Source organism: Lynx rufus, unplaced genomic scaffold, assembly GCF_022079265.1.
Source record: "Lynx rufus isolate CCGP_SWC_20201006 ecotype Redwood Valley unplaced genomic scaffold, mLynRuf1.p SCAF_18, whole genome shotgun sequence".
NCBI classification, from domain to species: Eukaryota; Metazoa; Chordata; class Mammalia; order Carnivora; family Felidae; genus Lynx; species Lynx rufus.
Window position 1 is genome coordinate 29,093,405 of NW_025814832.1, and position 19,128 is coordinate 29,112,532.

At 63.5% G+C, this 19,128-nt stretch overlaps 1 protein-coding gene and 1 non-coding gene across 2 annotated transcripts; both read left to right on the forward strand.

The window, feature by feature from the left end:
* Nucleotides 1–1,796: 1,796 nt before the first annotated feature.
* EVPL (envoplakin) lies at nucleotides 1,797–19,001 on the forward strand. The gene is given in 24 exon segments (XM_047080429.1): nucleotides 1,797–1,894; nucleotides 4,546–4,645; nucleotides 4,967–5,121; nucleotides 5,213–5,339; nucleotides 6,119–6,244; nucleotides 6,558–6,596; nucleotides 6,734–6,895; nucleotides 6,983–7,090; nucleotides 7,268–7,363; nucleotides 8,331–8,456; nucleotides 8,933–9,025; nucleotides 9,027–9,080; nucleotides 9,307–9,461; nucleotides 9,634–9,731; nucleotides 10,039–10,211; nucleotides 11,524–11,702; nucleotides 11,800–11,938; nucleotides 12,049–12,242; nucleotides 12,686–12,836; nucleotides 14,130–14,213; nucleotides 14,317–14,427; nucleotides 14,535–14,627; nucleotides 15,310–18,763; nucleotides 18,766–19,001. Coding segments are annotated over 24 exon segments (6,210 nt in total). The 3' UTR covers nucleotides 18,861–19,001.
* Nucleotides 12,395–12,539, forward strand: LOC124513686 (U4 spliceosomal RNA). The gene has a single exon (XR_006962506.1). It is a non-coding gene; the product is annotated as a U4 spliceosomal RNA (small nuclear RNA).
* Nucleotides 19,002–19,128: the final 127 nt, after the last annotated feature.

Genomic DNA, 19,128 nt, shown 5'->3' on the forward strand with positions numbered 1-19,128 from the left:
CCCAGGGGCTGCCGCCACTTGTCCAATCTCGAAGATAAGGAAGTGAGCTCTCTGGTTGGATATGCGAAGTTGGCATTCAGGGCTGGCTGCTGGACCTTGCAGTCATTTAAACAATGGCCCTTTTCTGAGAACGGTTGATTGCTAGTTGTGGTTAGAAGAAAATTGTCACCCTGCAATAACAGGGAGGGAGGGCTGGGGCGGCGGGGGCCACGTGCCCTCTGGGCCTGGCCTTCCATCCTTGGCTCCGCTCACCATCACGTTCAACTGGGAACAGGACTTTGGAGACCACTCTGCTCCCCTACTGCTACTTGCTCTGTCAAGGCTCCTTGGTGCCCTCCCCACCCCTGCTGCCCCCCTCAGCCCCTGCCCCTCCAGGATGGGTGACTGCTGTGTCCCCTCTCCAGGACCAAGTTCAGTGGCTTGTCCATGAGATGCTGCCCAAAGGGACTCAAACCTTTTCTGTCCTCCCGGCGCACACGGCCGGTCTCAGCTCTGTCCCTGCCGTCTCCAGTCGGAGGGATCCTTCTTTCTTCTCTGGGTGTTTTCTGCCCTCAGCTGGGCCTGCCGGGAGGACCCAGGCCTCCAAACCCAGCACGACTGCCTCCCTCCCTTTTGCTACTGCCCCAGCCCTTCCTCCACCGAAACTGTAATGGTTCCAGGGAGTGGCTCTAGAGCCGCGGAAGGGTTCTTCTCGGCGGGCCAGTGAAATGAGTGGCTGGCAATAGAGGGGGCACCGTGGGAGAAGGCGGCCACCGAGATGGCCTCCCTGGCACTCAGTGTGAGGAAGAGGCCACGAAACTGGTACGGCTGTCCGCCACTCCACCTGTCTTGAGAAAAAGCCACCAGGGACCACTTCTGGGGGACCAGGTGAGGAGAGGTAGTCAGGAAAACCCAAGTCTAGTAGCTTCCCAAGGGGCTCAGCCGGACCCTAGGCTCAACAGCACCTGAAGGCTAATGCTGGGGGTTCTTGGGGGAGGGGCGCCCCAGCCCCTCTGGAGCTGGTCTCGGACTCTTTGGAGGATCCCAGGGATGTTATGTCCTACTGCATCTGGCCCCAGGGCCACGGACAGACAGGATGACACTGAGCCAGCCAGGAAGACCGGGCAGCGGGACTGTGGGGTGTCCTCTGGGGAGCCAACTGGGTGGTGCCCGCTTTTAAAAATGTACCTTGCGCCAGTTGTCTGGGGTGAATGCCCCCTGGCTGCCGCATCATGGTGGTGGAGAGCACAGAGCAGAGGCCAGCCGCCCCCGGCCGGTGGGGTAAGAGCTGTGGGTGGGGGCGTGCCCGATAGCCCGATAGCCAGGTGCCCTGTATTGCCTGGAGGTGTTTATCAACCCCCAGCCCGAGCTGCGAGGCCGGGCTCCCGTCTTTGAGCATGCGCGAGCCTCTGTCTGTCCGCAACCCTGTCCCTCCTGGCCCGGCTATTTCCCCCCCGCCTGCCTGGATGCGATCTCTGCCGCTTCCCTCTGGGCGTGTGGGTGTAACAAGTCCAAACCTTCTCTGGGAGTCAGGCAGGCTCGGGCGCCCCGCCCTCTGGGCTGTGCCTCTTCCTCCCAAACTGGTTGTGCAGGAGCAGCTGAGTGTGGGCAGTGTGGGTGCATGCGTGGCAGCCCCGGCCGGCGCCCGCTCGCCGCCTCACCTGCGGGGAGGGGCCTCCCAGAAACTGCCTTCTCGGTGCCTGGCCACCCCACCTCGCCAGAGCCCAGCTGAGCAGCCAGCCAGGACACACGCCCGCTGCCTGCCACCCCGCCTGCACCGGCCGAGCCCAGCCTGAGCGGCACCTGCCTTCACAGCCATGTTCAAGGGTCTGAACAAAGGCTCCCAGGGAAAGGGGTCCCCTAAGGGCTCCCCGGCCAAGGGCTCTCCCAAGGGCTCCCCCAGCAAGCACAGCCGGTAAGTGGGGCCCGGGGCAGCGGGCTGGAGCGGGGTGGTGCCCGGCCCAGGTGCTCCCGTTTCCACCTGCAAATGGCAGCCCGCCCGCAGCTCAGGACCAGCCCAGTGCTGGCATTTAGTGTCCCGAGGCCAAAGGGCCCCGGGGGTGGACTCTCTCCCTTGCCCAGACAGCTCCAGTCCTAGCAGGAGGCCAGGGACGGCCTGGGGCTCCCGCATTCTCCAAGGGGCCCGAGGGCCACGGCTGGGGTGCTCTGCAGGAGACACGATGGATGAGGAGGGCCCCCGGGGGGGTGCTGGGAGACGGGAGTGCCTGGCTCCCTGTCCGTGGCTCTGCCCTCACGGCTCTGCTTGGGCTGGGCTGACCCTTGGAACCTGGGTACAGGGTGGGCAGAGGGACGGAGGCGGAGAAGGGAGGCTGGGTGCCTGGCGCAGGGAGGCGGGGCTGTTGTGCTGCTGGGTCCAAGCTGTAGCTTTCCTCTCCAGGCTCTCACCTGGGGCCTTGAGTTTTGTTACAGTGTTGGGGTGTGAGGAGAGGGTGCCGCAGGGAAAGGGGAGGGCCAGAAGGCCCGGGACATCCTCAGAGCCTCCCTCTGCTGCCCCAGCTCCCTGCCCGGCCCGGCCCGCCTCTAGACAGCCCCGTGGTCCGCAGACAGACTTGGCTGCTCCCTTCTCGTTCTTCCCTCTCACTGGCCGTCAGCCCCTCTGCAGGGTGGAGGTGGCAGATGGGAGCGGAGATGAAAGGCTCATTACCCTGATAGGGATCAGGGTGATGACACTGAGGCTGGGCTTCTGGGCAGACAGGAAAGACGGCAGTTAGGACTCTCACTGCAGTGACCTGTCCTTTGGGGCTCCTGGGCCCTGCCCAGGGTGGAGTGTGCTCCTCCCGATGGGAGCAGCCCTCCCAGGAGGCCAGGCCTGAAGACAGGTGACCCGGGGCTCAGGCAGGACCCACAGCCCCCTGTCCCCAGCCAGGCTCCCGGGCAGCGCTTTCCTAGCCTGGGGCAGCTGGCGGCTCTGTCTACACAGCTCAGTTGGCTCTGGCTGCAGTCGCCCCACACAGGGCTCATTGTTCCCCTCATGTGCAGTCTAGTCCTTTGACACGTTTATTGAGCACCTACGGTGTGCCAGGACTGTTCTAGGCACTGAGGATGCCACCTTACACAGAACCAACGAAACACTGTGATGTAGGTAGTATCGAAGCCCCACTTTACAAACGAGGCACTTCGGGCACAGAGAGTTTAAGCAACTTGCCTAAAGCCACACAGCAGCATAGCTCTGGAAAGTGATCATACCCAGGCTGTTTGGTCGACAGTTCTTTCATTTTTTAAAAATGTTTATTTATTTTGAGAGAGAGCACTCGTGAGCAGGGGAGAGGCAGAGAGAGAGAATCCCAAGCAGGCTCTTTGAGATCAGTGCAGAGCCCAACTCGGGGCTCAATCTCAGGAACTGAACCGTGAGATCATGACCTGAGCCAAAATCAAGAGTTGGATACTAGGGGTGCCTGGGTGGCCCAGTCGGTTAAGCGTCCGACTTTGGCTCGGGTCATGATCTCACGGTTCGTGGGTTCGAGCCCCGCGTCAGGCTCTGTGCTGACAGCTCGGAGCCTGGAGCCTGCTTCAGATTCTGTGTCTCCCTCTTTCTCTGCCCCTCCCCCACTCACTCACTCTCTCTCAAAAATAAACATTAACGTTTTTTTTTTTTTTTGAAAGAGTTGGATGCTTAGCCAAATGAGCCACCCAGCTGCCCCTGCCCAGAGTTCTTTCTGGCACCATCCCTCTGTTGGGGCAGCCAGGGGTGGGGGTTCATCCTTTGATCCCTAATTCAAGGCCAGCTCCCTGAAGCCTTCCCCTTCCCCAGGGCTGTGACCCTCACAGGGTGCTGTGCTTATGAGGCTTGGACGACTCTACCTTTTACTAGGTTTGCTTGACCCTCTAGGCCGCAGGGCGTGAGCTCAGGCACACAGCAAGTGCCCCGTGCAAAGGACTCTGGGGAGCCAGATCAGGCTTGTACTCTGCTCCTTGCTGTGCGACCTAGAGCAAGTCAGGTCCTAATCTAGGCTTAAATCCCCTTAATCTGGGGATGTTGAAGTGTCCGCACAATCTCTATGCCTCCCCCTGCCCCAGTGCTGTGTGGCTCCTCCAGATGGTTATTAGCCTGGGCATAGGCAAAGCCCAGGGTGTGAGGGGGAGACAGGGCTGGGGTGGGAGGAGGTTGGGGTGGGGGACATGCCGCCGCTCCCCTACCCCCAGCCAGCCCACTGCCCCTCCCAAAGCCCAGCCATGCTGTCTCGGGCCTTAGCGGCTGAGGCATGATTCACTCCCAAGTGAGAGGCAGGGAGCTGGGTGGGGTTAGGAACTCACTGCCAGGACGGTGATGTTGACCTGCTCCCTTGTGCCAGACACACTGGAGACCCCCATTCTCTGAACCCTCATGTGGGGACAGCGCTCTCCGACCTTCAGGACTGGGAATCTCCCAGAACCTCCTGCAGAGAGAGACCAGAGACCCCACGTCTTGGATGCCGCCCTTCTGGGCAGGGAGCCTGGCTGCAGAGAAGAACAGGGCCGAGGGACACAGGGGACCCCACACAGGTGGACCCCATGCAGGTGGCTCTTTTCCAACCAGGCTGCTCTCTGTCCCCATCCCCACCCCAGGGCTGCCACCCAGGAGCTGGCCCTGCTCATCTCCCGCATGCAGGCCAATGCCGACCAGGTGGAGAGGGACATCCTGGAGACCCAGAAGAAACTGCAGCAGGTAAGGCCGCAGGGGTGAGGGGGCAAGGGAGGCTCCCTGGAGCACCTGGAGTGCAGGCGGTGAAGGTGGGACAGACCACCCTTGGCCTTCTCTGGTCATTCCCCAAACACAGTGGGAGAGAGGGCTCCGCTCTTCTTCTCTGTTGGCCTTCCAACTTGGGAGGGTCAAAGGGGCTCCCCCAAGTCTTTGCACCTGCCCCACAGATGCCCTGGGCCTGGCCCTCCGCTGGTGCGGGCACTGAGGTCGGCAGATGGGAATGCGAGAATGGGGCTCGGGGCAGGGGTGGTGATGGGCAGCGAGGATGTGGTCCCACGCCCGCAGGACCGAGTGCACGGCGAGCAGGACCAGGCCCTGAAGCACCGGCAGGAGGTGGGCCGCAGCCTGAAGGAGGCCGAGGTGCTGCTGAAGGACCTCTTCCTGGACGTGGACAAGGCCCGGCGGCTCAAGCACCCGCAGGCCGAGGAGATCGAGAAGGAGTGAGTGGGGTGGCTGGCAGCCGGGGCCGGGGCTGGAGAACGGAAGCATCGGGGCTCCAGACGCTGACCTGCCGGCCCCCCTCCTTCGTAGCATCAAGCAGCTGCACGAGCGGGTGACCCAGGCGTGTGCCGAGTACCGCGCCCTGTACGAGAAGGTGGTGCTGCCCCCCGCCGTGGGGCCCAGAGTCGACTGGGCACGGGTGCTGGAGCAGAAACAGGTCAGGGTCATCCCCAAAGTCGGAGACACCTCAGGGAGCTCAGAATCACAGCTGACCCAACCGGAAATCACAGAGCTCTGTGTCATCGGGGGGCGGTGGGGGGGGCCTGCTGAGTGCTTGCACCTGGGAGGGTCTGGGAAGGGAGAGCTCGCAGGGGACCGTGCGCAGCCAGGGAAGGCTTCCTGCAGGAAGGGGTGTGTGAAGAGGTGGGAGGGTTCAGTTAGGTTGGGGTGAAATGGTGAGAGGACATTCCAGAAAGAAGAAAGGGAGGCTCCAGCCTGGGGTGGGGTGGGAAGCGGGGTTTTCTGGGGAGGCAGGCAGAGCCAGGTCATGGGCGTGTCACCCTGAGCATTGGGTGGGGAACCGTGCCTTGATATCACAACACAACGGTGCCTGATGACAATGAAGGGACAGTGGGGAGGGCACGGGTGTCGCAGGTGTCGCAGGGTCCCAGAGCCTAGCGACAGGTGTGTAGGCGGGCGGTACCGAGGCCAGGGCAGGTAAGGAGGCAGGGAGGGGCAGGAAGACATTTTAGCTCTGCATTCTGGGAACCAGGAGGCATCGGGGACTGCAGTCGTGATGACGCTCAGCCAGGGCCACCAGAGGGCAGCATGTCCCCCGGGGTGAGCTGCCTGCCGTTCACCTGGGCTGCTCTGCGGGCCTGTCCACCCTCTGCCCAAACGACGGACTCCGCTCCTCCGTACGGGGACGGGGACGCGGGGAGGGCGTGGGAGGGCTGGCGCCCTGCGGCTGAGCTGAACCCCCAGCTCCTTCTGCAGAAGCAGGTGCGCGAGGGCCGGTACGGGCCCGGCATGGCCCAGCTGGAAGAGCAGATTGCCGAGCACAACATCCTGCAGAAGGAGATCGAGGCCTACGGGCAGCAGCTGCGGAACCTCATCGGGCAGGTGGGGGATGTACATCCCTGCCTGGCCCCTCCCCTCCCCTCCCCTCCCCTCCCCTCCCCTCCCTTCCCCTCCCTTCCCCTCCCCTCCCCTCCCCTCCCCTCCCCTCCCCTCTCCTCCCCTCTCCTCCCCTCTCCTCCCCTCTCCTCCCTTCTCCTCCCCTCCCTTTTCTCCCATCCTAGCCTAAGTGGCCTGGCGGGCCCTCTGGGGCAAGGGATGGAGGTGGGGGGCACAGTGGGCCCAGGACAAGGAGTACAGTCTCCCCTGCATGCCGCCTCTTGCTGAGCCTGCTCTGTCTCCCCCCTTGGTGAAGCAGGACGCAGCGACCGTCCGGAGCCAATACCGGGACCTCCTGGTGAGCGGAAGGGCTGGGTGGACAGGGAGAGGGCTGGGCCTGGCCCCCTGCACCCTTCCCGGGGCCAGCGTTTCCGGGCGCAGCCTGACGGCGCCCCTTGCTACCCCCCTGCCCCCGCCGCGTCCCGCGGAGCACAGAAGGCGGCCTCGTGGCGCGGGCAGAGCCTGGGCAGCCTGTACACGCACCTGCAGGGCTGCACGCGCCAGCTGAACGCCCTGGCCCAGCAGCAGCAGGGCATCCTGCAGCAGGACTGGAGCGACCTCATGGCGGACCCCGAGGGCGTGCGGCGGGAGTACGAGGTCGGCGGCAGAGTGGGGGGCTGGGGGAGGGGGGCACGCGGACATCCTGTCCTCCCCCGTCACTGATGCTCCGGACTCTTCCCCCAGCACTTCAAGCAGCACGAGCTGCTGAGCCAGGAGCAGAGCGTGAACCAGCTAGAGGACGACGGGGAGCGCATGGTGGAGCTGGGGCACCCGGCTGTGGGGCCCATCCAGGTGCGAGGGACAGAGGCTGCCGTGGTCTCAGGGCCGCCCGCTCCCTCAATCCGGGGGCTCCCCAGGGAGGCTGGGGAGAGGGAGACACGGCCCAGGGTGGGGCCGGCCGAGCGGGCAGTGGATGGGGGCACAGGGCGGGGTGGGCGCGGTCCGAGGGCTGGGTGTTGCTGTCCCCAGACCCACCAGGAGGCCCTGAAGATGGCGTGGCAGAACTTTCTGAACCTGTGCATCTGCCAGGAGAGCCAGCTGCAGCATGTGGAGACGTATCGCCAGGTGAGCCGGTGCGCGGGGCTGGGTGGGGGCCGGAGGAGACAGGGGCGGGCGGCCACCGGGGCCCTGGGCGCAGAGGTGCCTGGAGAACGCCACAGGACACGCTCACACGGAGGGAGACAAGGCACCTCATAAAAACGGCAGAGCTGTGTCATCGTGACTGGGTCCCAGAGGGAAAACGAGGTCACGCGAACATTCACAACAGGGCGAGGTGGCTCCTGGGGGCCGGGGGGGTGGGGAAGGGGTTGGTTCTCAAAGGCAAGCTAAATAAATTAGTTAAAATCTTACTCTTCTGCATAAATCACAAGTGATGTTTCATATACTTTGAGAGGGACATAAGCCAAAGGGGTTTTCCTTCCTTTTTAAAAATATTTTCCTACATAACTGCCACACCATTATCACACGGACAAGAATTCCACAATATCACCCAACTGCACGATGTTTCTTTTTTTTTTTTTTTTTAAGTTTACTTATTTTGAGAGAGAGAGCAAGCATGCATGAGTGGGAGGGGGGCAGAGAGAGAGAGAGAGAAAGAGAATCCCAAGCAGGCTCCGTGATGTGAGTGCAGAGCCCGAAGCGGGGCTCGATCCCACGAACCGTGAGATCATGACCTGAGCTGAAGTCAAGAGTCGGATGCTTAATCGACAGAGGCACCCAGGTGTCCCCAGGTGCCCCCAGGAGTTTCTTTGTAAAGCACACTCCTAGCTTCCACTTGGGGGCACCCACCCCACGTTCCAGCCAGGACGACAGCAGGTACTGGAGTAAGCAGGAGAGCCCCACTCCATCTGGCCAGGAAGCACAGAAGCCAGGGTGCTTCATAACCCTGAAACAAGCCCAGTGAGCCAGAAACGCCCATTTGCAGAACACTCCGGTTAAAAAAGCCGCACGGCCTGGGTAGAAAGGCCGACGGTGCAGGGGCCGGTGCAGGGTTGGTGGGCAGAGCTCTCCCCCTGACTACCCACGACCTCAGTTCCAGGAAGAGGCCGACTCCGTCAGCCAAACCCTGGCAAAGCTGAACTCCAGCCTGGACACCCAGTACAGCCCTGCCCCTGGGGGGCCCCCTGGCGCCCCCACAGAGCTGCTCCAACAGCTGGAGGTGAGCGAGCCCCACCAGACCACCTGCACCCCGCTCCGGGGGATGGGGCTGGCCCTTGCGTCTAGGTCTCCGCCTTCTCCGGGGACTTATTCCCGTCCTGAGCCCACCCTGGGTGGGGAGGAGAAGGGGGTCTGCTCTAGTAGGAAGGGGCTGGTCTGTTACCAGCAAGCCCTTTCCACCTCTGGGCCTCAGTTTCCTCACCTGCAATGCGACAGAGACCGCCCGGGAGAGATCTGTGCGCCCCCCCCCCCCCCCCGCTCACCGCAGCCCCTACTCTAGAGGCCTGGGTGATGCTGAGCAGCCCCCCACCCCGCCCCGCCCCGCCCCAACCAGCAGACCCCAGGATCCTGGGCCCCTTGGAGGGCCTTCTTTTACTTTCCTGACTTAGAGACCCTGTCTTCATGAAGGCCCCTTGGCTCTCATGGTGGGGGTGGGCAGTACGGGGCAGGCCTCAAGTGCAGCCTGGGACCCCACAGGCAGAGAAGAAGCAGCTGGCTGTCGCTGAGAAGACCGTTGGGGACCTGCAGCGGCGGAGCCATCAGGTGGCCCCTCTGCAGCAGCGCAGGAACCCCCCCCCAGCAGCCTCTGCACGTGGACAGCATCTGCGACTGGGACTCAGAAGAAGTACAGGCTCTGCCCGCCCAGCCGCAGCCCTGCCTCCTCCAGTCCCACCATTGCCTCCGCTCCCACCCATCCCCACCCTGCCCCAGCCCTCTGTCCCCCAAGCCCTGCTCTGCCTCTGGCCTGTCCCTGCCCCTACCCCAGCTCGTGTACCCAGCCCCGACTCCACCTTGGCCTCAGTTCCCCCTGCCCCTGAGCCAACGCGAGCCCCGCCTGCCCTGTCCCCCAGGCGCAGCTGCTGCGGGGTGAGCGGTATGTGTTGATGGACAACACCGACCAGCACACCTGGGTCGTGCAAGGCCCAGGTGGGGAGACCAAACGCGCCCCAGCCGCCTGCTTCTGCATCCCGGCTCCGGACCCTGAAGCCGTGGCCAGGGCCTCCAAGTGGGTCCGCCTGGGGATACTCGGGGGCAGGAGGCAGGCTGTGGGCCCAGACCAGGTCCTGTGGTGTTTGCCCTTCACCTGGAGCAGTGACTCCTGGGGCGGAGTTGGGGGGGGGGGGTGGCGTTCAGAGAGAGAGGAGAGACGTCCCTCTCTGATCTCCCCCTTGTTCTAGGCTGGCCTCGGAGCTGCAGGCCCTGAAGCAGAAATTGGCCACAGTCCAGAGCCACCTGACGGCCAGCACTACACAGCCCTTACAGACTGGCCAGCAGGGTACTGAGGGCTGGCCAGAGACTTGGGGATTGTTGGGAGAGAAGGAGTAGATTCCTACTTTGGTCGCTGTCGGGGGGGTTGTGATGGGAAGGGGGGGACCCTGGATTAGGGACTTCTGCTGGGGGGTTCCATCTCTTGGGTTGGCAAGCCCCGAGGGAGCATGGTCCCTCCCCCAGTTAGGCCCTACCCACCCGCCTCCCTCCCTTCCCCACACAGGATGCTATGGGGGCACCAGGGAAGAGCTCCTCAGGCAGATGGGCAGAGGGCAGGTAGGCCCTGGACCCTTACAGGAACTCTATGCCCCCAGCTCCCGCTGGCCCAGCCCCAGAAGACCCACAGGCCCAGAAGCTCCTGACACAGATGACCCGACTGGATGGAGACCTAGGGCAAATAGAGAGGCAGGTGCTGGCCTGGGCCCGGGCCCCACTGAGCCGCACGGCACCACTGGAGGACCTGGAGGGCCGCATCCAAAGCCACAAGGTGGGTGGATGAGCCAGGACAACAGGGATAAGAACAACCCCTCCCCTGGGGGCGCACGAACTAAAGGTGAGGCGAGTGTGCGCGCAGCCGCAGGGACCCAAGGCAGAGGCAGGGAGCGGACAGCCCAGGGTTCAAGACAAGCTGACTCCCACTCTGGCTCCTCTGCTGACCAGCTTTGTGATCTTGGCAAATCACTTGACCTCTCTGGGCCCTGATTTCCTCGCCACTGAAAACAGACACAGTGATACCCATGCATCTGGTTGTCCCAGGGATGACGTCAGGCCCAAGGAAGGTTCTAGAAGGTCAGGGCCCAGGGTAAAGGCCCTGGCCCCTGCACTTGGGAGGTGTTCCAGCGAGGGTCCCGAGAGCAGCAAGGAAGCCTGGGCTTCCTCCTGGAGGCAGGTGGGGGAGCCTCCCCAGGAGAGGTTGCAGTGTGTAAACTCCATCACAAAAGGACAGTCCTCTGAGCGCTAACAGTGAAAGCAGCCCCTCCCCACGGGGCAGGGAGGAAGGGGGTGGCGGTTTGAGTTCTGTCCTTGCCGACCAGTTTCTGTTCAATACAGTGCTGGGGTTTGGTTTCTAAATTTTTGAATCTCTTTGGCCCATGTCCCCATGCAAACAGCTGGTCTCCACTCCACCTTGTACCGGAGGTGTGAGATGCTCAGAGGGCCGGTGGGGACAGGAGGGCTCTAGGGCTGGGACAGGATGCGCAGGAGGTGTTGAAGACTGGGTCTTGACTCCGAGGGGACGTCATGGGGGGACGGCGGAGCGGGCAGGGGGCAGAATGCAGCCTCAACACAGATCCCCCCGCCGCCTGAGGCTCTGGGGCTGACAGGGGGCTGGGCCTTTACACCTGAGTCACCAGTTATGACTGCATGGGGACATGGCAGCCCCCAACTGGGTCCTCAAGTCCTGAAGCCACCACGTCTGCCACGTTAGGGGTGCTGGGGGCCCTAGGAAGCGCACTTAGGCCTGAAGGTAGACAGTGAGTGGCTGAGGAGGAACAGAATAACCCATGTGGACAGAGCTAGGGCAGGGAACCGTTTTGTGAATGGCGCAGTGACACCCACAGGGTCGTGCTGCCTCCTCCCATCAGTCTTCCTGCAGATGAAGACACTGGGGCTCAGGGAGGTTGACAGGCCCAAGGTCATCCACAGGGGGATTCTGGGGGCCAGGACTGATCCCTGATCTCTGGCCTCAGCCCAGGCTCATACCCACCATGCTCTGAGGCCTTGTGGGCAGGGTTGGGTGGGCCCTTCTGGAAGGAGACCTCTGACCCTGTCCCGCCCGGCCCCGCCCCGCCCCGCCCCAGGACACAGCCCAGCGGCTGCAGAGCCTGGGAGCAGAGAAGGAGGCAGCCCAGCAGGAGTGTGAAGCATTTCTGTCTGGCCAGCCCGTGGGCCCCGTGGCCCTGCACCTGCCTGTGGTCCTCAACAGCGTCAAGAACAAGTACAGTGATGTTCAGGTTCTCTGCAACCTCTACGGGGAGAAGTGAGTGCTCCGGGGACTGGGAAGGGGGACCGCTGGGTGGTGCCATTGGGGTGCGTGTGGCCCTGGGAGCTCCTGACATGGGGCCCCCTTGACACAGAGCCAGAGCTGCCCTGGGTCTGGAGCGGCAGATCCAGGACACGGAGAGGGTCATCCGAGGCTTGGAATCTTCTGTGGCACAGGAGGCCCCTCTCCCTGCCAGCCCAGGCGCGCTGCAGGAGAGGGTCAGCGAGCTGCAGGTGAGGGGCCGGGTGGCCTTGCCGAGCATTTGCGGGCGGTGGGGGGTGGGGTGGGCGTGGTGACTCATGGAGCCACGAGGGTGCATGGCGCCATGTCCCCTCCTCCCCAGCGCCTGCGGAGGGAGCTGCTGGAACAGCAGGCCTGCGTGCTGGGGCTGCACCGCGAGCTGAAGGCCACCGAGCATGCGTGCAGCACCCTGCAGAACAGCTTCCGCGAGTTCTGCCAAGATCTGCCTCACCAGCAGCGCCAGGCGAGGGCCCTCACCGACCGCTACCACGCTGTGGGGGACCAGCTGGACCTGCGGTGAGTGGCTGGGCTGCTAGGGCTCGAGGCGCGCCTCCCCCTCCCCCCTCAGTGCACAGCAGTGGCTGCTGCCACCGAGCTGTGTGACCTTGGACTGGTGACTTCACCTCTCTGAGGCTGGGTTTCCTCAACTCTAAAACGGGATAATAACCAGCTTTGCGCAGTGGCAGTATCGTAGCCAATGAGGTTTATCCGAGGCGCGATTATTGCTAATTAAAATGGGATAATAACAGCACCCGTCTCCCAGGGCGAGCCTGCCTACCTCCCTGGCAGAGACTGTCTGGGCCTTCCCTGAATGCCCAGCTCCAGCATAGGCCCAGAATAGGGCCTTCTGACCCGTCCCAGGGAGAAAGGCACCCACCGGTCTCCTCTGTGCACCCCTCACCTGTCCCCAGAGGGTAGCTGTCACCTCTGCTCCGGGCCTCCTCCTCCTCCTCCTGCAGGGAGAAGATGTTGCAGGACGCCAGCCTCACCTACCAGCAGTTCAAGAACTGCAGGGACAACCTGAGCTTCTGGCTGGAGCACCTGCCCCACAACCAGGTGCGGCCCAGCGATGGGCCCAGCCAGGTCGCCTACAAGCTGCAGGCACAGAAGGTGAGGAGTTGGACCGCAGGCCACCTCCAGCCTCTCTGGGGGCCCTCCCCACAGGGAGAGCCGCCCGCGTGCGTGTGGCCCCCTAGTGGCCAGCGTTCTAAGAGACCTCAGGGCTCAGGCCCCTGCTGGGGTCACCCCCACCCTAAACACTCGCTCCGCCTGGCCCACAGAAACGGCAAGCCCAGCGCCATCTGGTATGAGGTGGGCAGCGAGCTTTACGCTCCTGGGGATTCCAGCTCCTCCCTCATCCTCTTCCTCCTCCTTGCCAGTCCCCTGCTACGCACTGGCAATGAACCAGAGGCGACGGGCACAGCCAGTCTGGTGGGGGAGGCCAGTGCCTTGCAGACCACCTTGCTGGCGAGGGCTCTGGTGGAGAGCCAGAGCCCCGTGGGAGCCCCTGGCAGGACACAGAGGGGTCAGGGCAAGTGGTCTGGAAGACAAGGGCCTGGGGCTGCAGGAGGAATGACAGTGTCTAGGGAGAAAGCAAAGGGGTATAAGGTCGGGCAGGTGGCTTGGGACAGAGATTCTTAGACCTGGCTGGAGATTAGAATCACCCAGGGGGCTTTTAAAACATCCCTGTCCCAGAACCCCACTCCAGACTGATTACATTGAAATCGCCGGGACCAGAACGTCGGTACTTTTTTTTGTTGTTGTTTTAAGTTCATTTATTTATTTTGAGGGAGAGAGAGAGCCTGCGTGTGTGCATGGAAGTAAGAACAGAGAGAGTGAATCTCAAGCAGACAGCACGTGAGCCAGACTCGGGGCTCGATCTCACGAACCGTGAGATCATGCATGACCTGAGCCGAAATCAAGAGTCAGACAATTAACTGGCCGAGCCACCCGGGTGCCCCACATCAGCACTTTTTAAAAAGTTCCCCAAGTGAAGAAAAGGGGCGGCCAAGGTTAGGAACGATTCAGATGGAGCAGTGGTCCTCAGGTCCCTGGACCTGAGCACCGGCATCGAGACAGTTAGGCGTGCAAATTCTCAGGCCCCAACCCAGCTCTGCTCAGTCATGACCTCTGGAGGGGGGCCCTCAATCTCTGTTTCAACAAGCTCTCTAGGTGGGTCACAGGGTGAAGGCCCCTGGGCTAGAACGTGACTCTGAGGGGCACTGGGCAGAAGGAAGGGATTCTCCCAAAAAGAGGAAGGAAGAATTCCCGGAAAGGGCAGTTTCCCAGGTGAACTCCTGCCCCTGCGGCCCCTGGAGCGTGCTGGCTGCCTGAGGCCCCGGAGGAGGGCCTGGCTGAATGGTGTTTGCCGACCTCCCTCGACTCCCGCTTTCTCCCTGGCAGAGGCTACAGCAGGAGATCCAGGGCCGAGAGCAGGACAGGGCCATGGCGTCCCGCCTCTCCCAGGACCTGCAGGCAGCCCTCCAGGCAAGCACTTCACTTATCTCCCCTCCCTCTGCCAGTCCTCTGCTCTCCCATCCCCTGTCTCCCCCACTGACCTTCGGCCTATTGTCCTTCCCTCCCTGTTCAGGACTACGCGTTGCAGGCAGATACCTACCGCTGCTCCCTGGAGACCACTCAGGCAGGGTCAGCCCCCAAGAGACCCCGAGTAGCTCCCCTGCAGGAGAGCATCCAGGCCCAGGTGCGATGGGACCCGGCGAGGCTCAGTGTCCCTCGGCGCCAGCCCTGCCAGCTCTACAGCTGGAGCTGACCCTGTCCTCCCTCTCCCTCCCTGCTCCCCGTCTCTAGGAGAAGAACTTGACAAAGGCCTACACGGAGGTGGCAGCTGCATGCCAGCAGCAGCTGCGCCAGCTGGAGTTTGCCAGAAGGATGCTCGAGAAGGTATGGGGACAGCGCCCACTCCGTCCCTGTGCGAGGCAGCCTGGGCTGGTCACGGACATGGCAGGCTCGGCGGCCTGAGGGGTACAGCTCTCTACCTTCCCCGGTTCTCTCCCCAGCGGCTCTTCCAGGCTGGTAACCGTCTCAGAGTCAGGCCCTGGAGATGTCATTCAGTGCAGTCACAGCTTAGCCACTGGGCAGTCTGCCAGTGGGGACAGGAGAAAATCCCCACGAAGTCTTTAGCTCAGGACCAGCCTCAAGGGGCAAGAGGCCACCTAAGTCTCCATCCCTGGGAGACAGAAGCCTTCCATGGCTCTTGGTGTCTGGCTGAGGAACTTGCCATCTTTCTCCTACACCGACACCCCCAGAGGAGCGTGGGCCCGTACCCGGGAGCCTGGCTGGAAGGGGAGGGGCAGAGGCTTGGAAAGGAGACCCTGTCCTGTTTGCACATTCTGGTGCAAATTCCTCCCGAACACTGCCTTGCATCGTGGGGCTGAGGGGTCCTCTCAAAATCCTGCGTCCAACGTCTGCGACTCCTGCTCCCGGAACCTACCAGAAGCCTCAGGAAGCAGGGAGGGGTCTCTGATCTCAGGGTGCAGTGGGGATGATAGAAATGGGGCTCATCCCTCCCCCCCCCAGCCCACCTCCCCTCCAGGACTCTTTCCCTCCTCCTCTCCCTCTGCAGAAGGAGCTCAGTGAGGATATCCAGGTGACCCATGATGCACGGCAGGGGTCTGAGGGCCCAGCCCGAGCAGGGAAGGATTCCGAGGCCCTGAAGTCCCAGCTGGAGGAGGAGAGGAAGCGGGTAGCCCAGGTGCAGCACGAGCTGGAGGAACAGAGGAACCGGCTGCTGCAGCTGAGGACCCAGCGGCCCTTGGAGAGGCTGGAAGAGAAGGAAGTGGTGGAGTTCTACCGGGACCCCCAGCTGGAGAGCGACCTGTCCAGGGTGAAGTCCCAGGTGGAGGATGAGGACAAGAAGCGGACCAGCCTGCAGGCGGACCTGGAGGCAGTGGCCCAGCAGGTGGTCCAGCTGGAGAGCAAGAGGAGGGCCATGCAGCCCCACCTGCTGACCAAGGAGGTCACCCAGATCGAGAGGGACCCTGACCTGGACAGCCAGGCGGCCCAGCTCGGCCGCGAGATCCAGCACCTGCGGGGACAGAACGCCACCGTCTCGGTCCGGCTGGAGGAGCTCAAGAAGGAGCTGCTGGCCCTGGAGAAGAAGGAGCCGAACGTGAAGGAGAAGGTTGTGGTGAAAGAGGTGGTCAAGGTGGAGAAGGACCTGGAGATGCTCAAGGCGGCCCAGGCCCTGAGGCTGCAGCTGGAAGAGGACACCGTGCGGAGGAAGGGCGCCGAGGAGGCCGTGGCCAGGCTGCGGGCTCGTCTCGAAGAGCTGGAGCGGGCAATCGGCGCCGTGGAGCCCAAGGTGATCGTGAAGGAGGTGAAGAAGGTGGAGCGGGACCCGGGCCTTCTCGAAGAGGCGGCGAGGCTGAGGAGCCTCCTCGAGGAGACCCAGAGCGAGAACGCGACCCTGGCGCGGGAGCTGGAGGAGCTGCGGGGAAGGCACGGCGCGGCAGCGAAGCAGAAGCCCAAAGTGGAGCTCCAGGAGCGCGTCCACGAGACCTTCCAGGTGGCTCCGGAGACGCAGCAGGAGATGGCGAGGCTCAGGGCCCAGCTGCAGGAGACCGCTGGCAAGAGGAGCCGCGTGGAGCAGGAGGTGGCGGCGCTGCTGCCCGACCTGGCGGCCCTGCGCGCCCAGAAGCCCGCGGTGGAGTACAAGGAGGTGACGCAGGAGGTGGTGAAACACGAGAGGAGCCCCGAGGTGCTGCGGGAAATCGACCGCCTGAAGGCGCAGCTCAACGAGCTGGTCAACGGCAGCGGGCGGGCCCAGGAGCAGCTCATCCGCCTGCGGGGGGAGCGCGACGAGTGGAAGCGGGAGCGCTCCAAGGTGGAGACCAAGACGGTGAACAAGGAGGTGGTGCGCCACGAGAAGGACCCCGTCCTGGAGAAGGAGGCCGAGCGGCTGCGCCAGGAGGTGCGAGAAGCCGCGCAGAAGAGGCGGGCGGCCGAGGATGCGGTCTCCGAGCTGCAGAGTAAGTACCTGCTGCTGGAGAGGAGGCGGCCCGAGGAGAAGGTGGTGGTGCAGGAGGTGGTGGTCACCCGGAAGGACCCGAAGCTCCGCGAGGACCACAGCCGGCTGAGCCGGAGCCTGGACGAGGAGGCGGGCCGGCGGCGGCAGCTGGAGCGGGAAGTCCAGCAGCTGCAGGCTGGCGTGCAGGAGAAGGAGGGCCTGCTCGGCTTCCGGGAGGACCGGGGCAAGAAGCTGGCCGCGGAGAGGGAGCTGCGGCGGCTGACCCTGAAGATCCGGGAGCTCGAGGAGCGGCCTCCTGTGCCGCAAGAGAAGATCATCATGGAGGAGGTGGTCAAGCTGGAGAAGGACCCGGACCTGGAGAAGTCCACAGAAGCCCTGCGGCGGGACCTGGACCAGGAGAAAGCCTGGGTGACGGGGCTGCATCGGGAGTGCAAGAACCTGAGGGTCCAGATCGACGTCCTCCAGACAACCAAAGCGCAAGAGAAGACCATCTACAAGGAGGTAATCCGGGTGGAGAAGGACCGGGTGCTGGAGGGTGAGCGGTCCCGGGCGTGGGAGGCGCTCAACAGGGAGCGGTCGGCCCGGCAGAGCCGGGAGGAGGAGGTGCGGCACCTGCGGGAGCGCATCGACAAGGCCGAGGCGCTGAGGAAGACGCGGGCCCGGGAGGAGGCCGAGCTGCAGAAGGGCCGGGACCAGGCGGCCCAGGAGCGAAGGCAGCTGCAGCAGGAGCTGCGGGAGCTGGAGAAGCAGAAGCAGCAGACGGTGCTGCATCTGCAGGAGGAGGCGCAGCTGCTCAGCCGGAGGACGGAGAGCGAGCGGCAGAAGGCCGCCCAGCGCGGCCAGGAGCTCTCGCAGCTCGAGGCGGCCATCCTCCACGAGAAGGACCAGATCCACGAGAAGGAGAGGACCCTCCGGGACCTCCACGCCAAGGTGAGCAGGGAGGAGCTCAACCAGGAGACCCAGACGCGAGAGACCAACCTTTCCACCAAGATCTCCATCTTGGAACCGGAGACGGGGAAGGACATGTCCCCATACGAGGCCTACAAGAGGGGCATCATCGATCGAGGCCAGTACCTTCAGCTACAGGAGCTCGAGTGTGACTGGGAGGAGGTCACCACCTCGGGCCCCTGTGGGGAGGAGTCCGTGCTCCTGGACCGCAAGAGCGGGAAGCAGTACTCCATCGAGGCCGCCCTGCGCTGTCGGCGCATCTCCAAGGAAGAGTACCATCTCTACAAGGACGGCCGCCTCCCCATCTCCGAGTTCGCTCTGCTCGTGGCGGGGGAGACCAAGCCCTGCTCCTCACTCTCCATCGGCTCCATCATCTCCAAGTCCCCCCTGGCCTCCCCAGCGCCCCAGGGCACCGGTTTCTTCTCTCCCAGCCTCTCTCTCGGACTCGGCGATGACAGCTTCCCCATCGCCGGCATCTATGACACAACCACAGACAACAAATGCACCATCAAGACGGCAGTGGCCAAGAACATGCTGGACCCCATCACCGGGCAGAAGCTGCTGGAGGCCCAGGCGGCCACGGGGGGCATCATAGACCTCCTCAGCCGGGAGCGCTACTCCGTGCACAAGGCTATGGAGAGGGGGCTGATCGAGAACACCTCCACGCAGAGGCTGCTCAACGCCCAGAAGGCCTTCACGGGCATCGAGGATCCCGTCACCAAGAAGAGGCTGTCGGTGGGCGAGGCCGTCCAGAAGGGCTGGATGCCCCGGGAGAGCGTGCTCCCACACCTGCAGGTGCAGCACCTGACTGGGGGGCTCATCGACCCCAAGAGGACCGGCCGCATCCCGGTCCCGCAGGCGGTGCTCTCTGGAATGATCAGCGAGGAGCTGGCCCAGCTTCTGCAGGATGAGTCCGGCTATGAGAAGGATTTGACAGACCCCATCTCCAAGGAGCGGATGAGCTATAAGGAGGCCGTGGGGCGCTGCCGGAGAGACCCCCTGAGCGGCCTGCTGCTGCTCCCAGCTGCCCTGGAGGGGTACCGCTGCTACTGTGCCGCCTCCCCATCAGTACTGCGCTCCCTGCCCCTGCGCTGAGGGGGCCAGGCGTCCCGGGGAGCGGGTGTGAGGGGGAGGGTGGGACACGTGCACTCCTCGCCCCGGGGAACAGCCTCATCCAAGCGGGTGGGTCCTTCCTCTGATACCTGTGCTGTTACTCGGAAGTTTGCGGTGTGGGACCCCTCCCCCAACTTTGGCTGCCCAGCCCATCCCCAGACCCAGCCATCGGCACATCTGTCTCTCCTCCCTCCTCCCTGCCCCAGTGCTTCCAATAAATGAGTTCTCCCCGCGTCTAGTTCACATTTGGGAATGCAGGATGGATTTGTCTGAGCCATAAGCACAAGGGAGAGTTGCTGGGGTCCTTCCCAGGTGGGAAGCAGACCCATCCACCCAGCCTGGCCAAGGGAATGG